The sequence below is a fragment of the Atta colombica genome, unplaced genomic scaffold (genome assembly GCF_001594045.1).
Source record: "Atta colombica isolate Treedump-2 unplaced genomic scaffold, Acol1.0 scaffold116, whole genome shotgun sequence".
Classification (NCBI taxonomy): Eukaryota; Metazoa; Arthropoda; class Insecta; order Hymenoptera; family Formicidae; genus Atta; species Atta colombica.
The window spans coordinates 225,546-230,388 of NW_017259202.1; the positions used below are offsets into that span (position 1 = coordinate 225,546).

General features: G+C 27.5%; 1 protein-coding gene across 1 annotated transcript in view; it reads left to right on the forward strand.

Annotated features, from left to right (window-relative positions):
* LOC108694140 (apoptosis inhibitor 5) overlaps window positions 1-1,837 on the forward strand; it is a 5,350-nt gene extending 3,513 nt beyond the window's left edge. Inside the window, exons 6-9 of the mRNA XM_018203442.1 lie at window positions 15-206; window positions 411-794; window positions 911-1,061; window positions 1,150-1,837. Of these exons, the coding sequence (XP_018058931.1) occupies window positions 15-206; window positions 411-794; window positions 911-1,061; window positions 1,150-1,238 (816 nt within the window). The 3' untranslated portion in view covers window positions 1,239-1,837. The remainder of the gene's footprint in view (window positions 1-14; window positions 207-410; window positions 795-910; window positions 1,062-1,149) is intronic.
* Window positions 1,838-4,843: the final 3,006 nt, after the last annotated feature.

The window sequence follows — 4,843 nt, forward strand, 5'->3', positions numbered from 1 at the left end:
TTATCTCTTTTCAGTCGCAAATAGATTCATCAAAATTTGTTTCATACATTTGTGTGCAAGTTTTACCGCATTTGTCTTTGATGACTTCTCCCGATGGTAGAGATATTCAATTGGAACTGTTAAAGTTGCTTGCTGAATTAACTGTGTTTTGTGGAACTATTGAAAAACCGGAAGATAAGGTTCAACAGCTTTATAATACTCTTATTGTAAGTATTATTATTCATATATATATATATACACACACACACACACACACACACACACACACACACACACACACATATTTTGACAATATATTTTTGTGTGTATCATAATAATCTAATGTTCGTATTTTGTTGAGCAAAATTATCAAATTTTATCAAATATCGAAATCATTGCTTATTATTCATTATTCATTATATTTATTTTAGACTTATATGCCACTTCCTCCAGCTACAGAAATTACAGATGTACCAAAGTTACAATTTAGTCATGTGGAATGTTTAATGTACGCCTTTCATAAGTTGTGTAAACAAACTCCTGAATTTTTGATAAAGGATGCAGAGCAGCTCAAAGAATTTCGGTTAAGATTACAATATTTTGCAAGAGGTATTCAAGGTTATATAAAGAAATTACGTGAAGCTATTAGCGGAAAAACAGAAGAAGAACTGAAATCTGAAGAAAATCAATTAAAAGTTGTGGCATTAAAAACAACCAACAATATCAATACTTTAATCAAAGATCTGTTTCATTCACCTCCTAGCTTTAAAAGTATAATACATCTCTCGTGGAAAACACCTTGTAACGACAAAAAGGTTATTATTTTCAATATGATTATAACAAACTGTTTTGTAAATAATGACAACTATAATATTACATTCGTGAGTACTTTGACAATACTTTGATTTTATTAATTTTGTGAACGTTTTAGAGCGATAAAAATTCTGCCCAAAAAAGACATACACCAATCACATTTGGAAATGACAATAGTCCGAACAAACGTAGTAAGGAAGATAAAAACAGCAAAAGAGAAATATATACGCCTCCCAGTGGCAAATACAGTTCAACCATATCAAATTACGGTGAGTGGGCAAATATATAGAAATTTGAAAGAAATTTTAGTTTATTATATTATCATTAATTTTACTTACCTTTACTTACTTTTTTTAGGTCGTGGTAGATTTAAAGGTAACAGACCTAGAGGAAGAGGTGGATTCAGAACGAGAGGTCGTGGTTCATGGCGAAAGAATTTTTATTAACTATAAAACTCCTTACAACTGGAAACAACTAAAATTAGAGTAACAATATTAAGCGCCTATTTGCTTTCTGATATCAACAAAGCGCGCTTTCAAAGAAGTTATCACAAAATTAATTTTGTCAATCTTTATCACTACATATAACAGAAGTGATAGTGAAGACTTCGATAAATTCTCAGAACAGGAATCAGAAAATCAATAATTTCCCAAGCATTATGATACAGGAAGAAGATTTGGAGAATGCAATTGTAGCATTATATGAATATTTTTGTTTAATTATTGTAATACGAGTTGCAATGAAAATTCAAAATATTTCAGACATTTATTGTTATATAAAATTATGCAGAGAATGAATATACGCAAATAACAACGCAGGGAATGGAAAGTTATTTTTTAAAAGTAACAAGTTACAGTTACTCATTATCGAATCAAAAAAGTTATCGTTATTAGTTACTGATTTTTCAAAGTAACACGTTACAATTGTCGTTACTTAAAAAGTAACTATTCGTTACTTCGTTATTTTCTTAAAATCATTCTAAGATACAACTAATCTAAAAAAAGTACTTTTGCAATATATTTTGATTTTAAATGTTGATAAAAGCAACATACAACAATGACACTAGCTTTATTTTTTTAGTTTTTTCTTAAAAATAATTTCGTAATTCTGAAATATGTAAATGCGGCAAATTATATTGAGATATCTGTCCGACATATCGGGTAAAAATGTAAAATAATTTCTGAAATAATGGTACATTTCTCAAGCTGTCAAGAATCGCTGCAGGAATGCTGTAGCAGTTAATAATCAAGTATTTCAGGAATTACTTTATATTTCTATACGATATAAATATCGGACAGATATTTCAATTTGCCACATATTTTATAATTTTCAGGATTACGAGATTATTGTTTTTAAGTAAAAACTAAAAAAATGAAACTTACTGTAGTAATTTATTATATGTAATAACCCCCCCCCCCCCCCCTCTTATATCATCACGAGAGGGTCTTATATTTTAGTGAATACAATACGTATCCAATTGTGCAATCAGCACACACATATACACCAATTAAATTTTCAATCTTAAAACGCTATTCGACTGATATTTTTCATAAATTTTTCATAATGAAAATGCTTATTTATATAAATATATAATTAATTACTTGTAAATTTAATTTGTCATATTCCAGTTTTAATTAGGAATTGCGTTTCAAGACAAAACATTTATTTGGCGCGCAGTTTAGAGAATTTGATATATTTACAATTTCATTCTAATATATTACGCACAAAAATCAAGCTCAAATATAATATTTATCTTTTTAAAGCGATAAGTTATTAAATTTAATAATAAATATTTACCACAAAGATATTAACATCCGAAGACATTAAAACGATCCTGAAATCATAACAAATTATGAATATTAAAGACTGAAAATTGAGTAAACGAAAATTATATCATAATTATATATTGGGTTCAAAATACAAAAAGTAATTGTAAAACTCGTTACCGTTATCAAAAAAATGTCACTACGTTATCATTACAGTTATTAAAAAAGAATAGAACGTAATTACTAATAAGTCATCAAAAAAAAAAACTTGTAACTGTAACTCATTACAAGTAACGAGTTACTTCCATTCCCTGAACATACAGCACATGAATATATTAAGCAGGTCAAGAAAAAATATCGATTGGCGGATTTCATGAAGGAACTATATATGAAAAAAAAGAAGGAAGGAAAAAGATATTTCTCGTGGAGAACGAAATCATAATGATATTATTTAGAGAAATTGAAGAAAGTTCGATAAAGGTACATACACCAAAATGAAAATGCCACGTTATCAAATTCAAATTTAAAACTACACAATTGAGATACGGGACATGAATACACCGATCACGATTATGGAAATAGAAATAGTTCCTTCCTTGTAAAAAAATTTTAAGATTACAAAAATATAATCTCCTTTAGCCATTCCTAAATTAGCTTCCTCCCTTCCCTTTCCAAACCTTTATATTTATTGATATTTGTTAATATTTATCTGTTGACAGGATCGAACTGTGTATAACAGAGAATTCAAAATCAACCACGCATAACAGCTGTTTTATCGAAGAAACACCAGATAAATAATTTTCTATCGCTAAGAGAAATATTGTGTATATGTGCGTACAATAAATGACATTATTTGTTAAACTTCATGTATACTTATGCAAATGAAATAGATTTCAAATTATATACACACACACACACACACACACACGTGTGTGTGTGTATATAAAATTTGAAATTCTTCTGTTTTAATTTGCACAAGTATGTAAAAAGTTAACAAATACACATATCGCGCTTCTTCGAATTTTTAAAATATCTATATATTATTTAAAATTATATAATCTTTAAATTACCTATTTTTAACATAAGATATATATTCGATTGTAGGAAGAATAGTTCATAATTCTGTGTTTTTTCGATAAGATGAAGAGCAATGAAGAAGCAATTATTATATTGTTTTTCTTTTGCAGGAAGCATATTAACGAAAGACTGGGAAATTGGGAGGAGACTGTATCTCGGCGTATATAAATATTTTATACACACACACTTTTTTCATTACAGAAATTTTTCAGAAATGAATGCAGAAGCAGAGACTACTTGGAGAAACTAATTAATATTTTCCTTCCAGGAGTTGCGGTGGATATATGTTTATTATTATATGTATATATATATATATAAATATATCTCTCCTTCTCTCATGTGATTGCTGTTTGTGAGGTGAGTTTAAAAGGTATTATTCCATCTCTTTCCTTTCCTTTTATCCATCATTATCATGTAGAAAAACATGTGTTATCTATACAAAATTTGTGAATGTGTTTTTGATTATTTCAATAAATAACATTATTTAATACTATGTGGTATTCTTTTACCCAATAAATACAAGAAATGAGAAAATGATAAAAAGAAATCGATTTAATAAGATGAATTAATTGATTCTATAGGACCTATAAGACCTATATATAAGATAGGTAAATAAATTATATTTAATAAACAATGACAAAGAAACAAACGTTGACCAAAAAACAAGTAAAAACAAAAATTTAGCAAACAATAATAATTTCGAATTTACATAATCTATTTACGTTTCGACTTTACGTATTTTTTTTTAAATCTTTCTCGAAACAAGTCCAACTTATATGTTATTACAGAGAATAAAGCGCCATACACATTAAAAAATGCCAGAGAATAATGTAACAAAAGGCCAAACCAATCGAGATAAATTTTCTATAATTGATAAAAAATAAAATACTTTTTAATATAATATTAACAGTTCTTGTCTTTTTCATATAGTTTTTATTCATTTGTGCATTGCATTCCATTATTTGATTTGTTTAGATTTAATCTTCTTGCCTGAAATTGAATATTTGGACATCTAACTTTATTCGCCAGAATTATCGCCAGAAGATGAATCTAATATTAAAAAATGTTTTATTTTTTTACGACCAAATTTTTAAAATTTCTTTACGTTGTTAAGAAGGATTAAAGCATTGAGCAAAACCGTATTTAGAATGGAAAATTTTGTCTCGACTAGCCTTTATTACATTATTCTCAGGAGTTTTATATATATA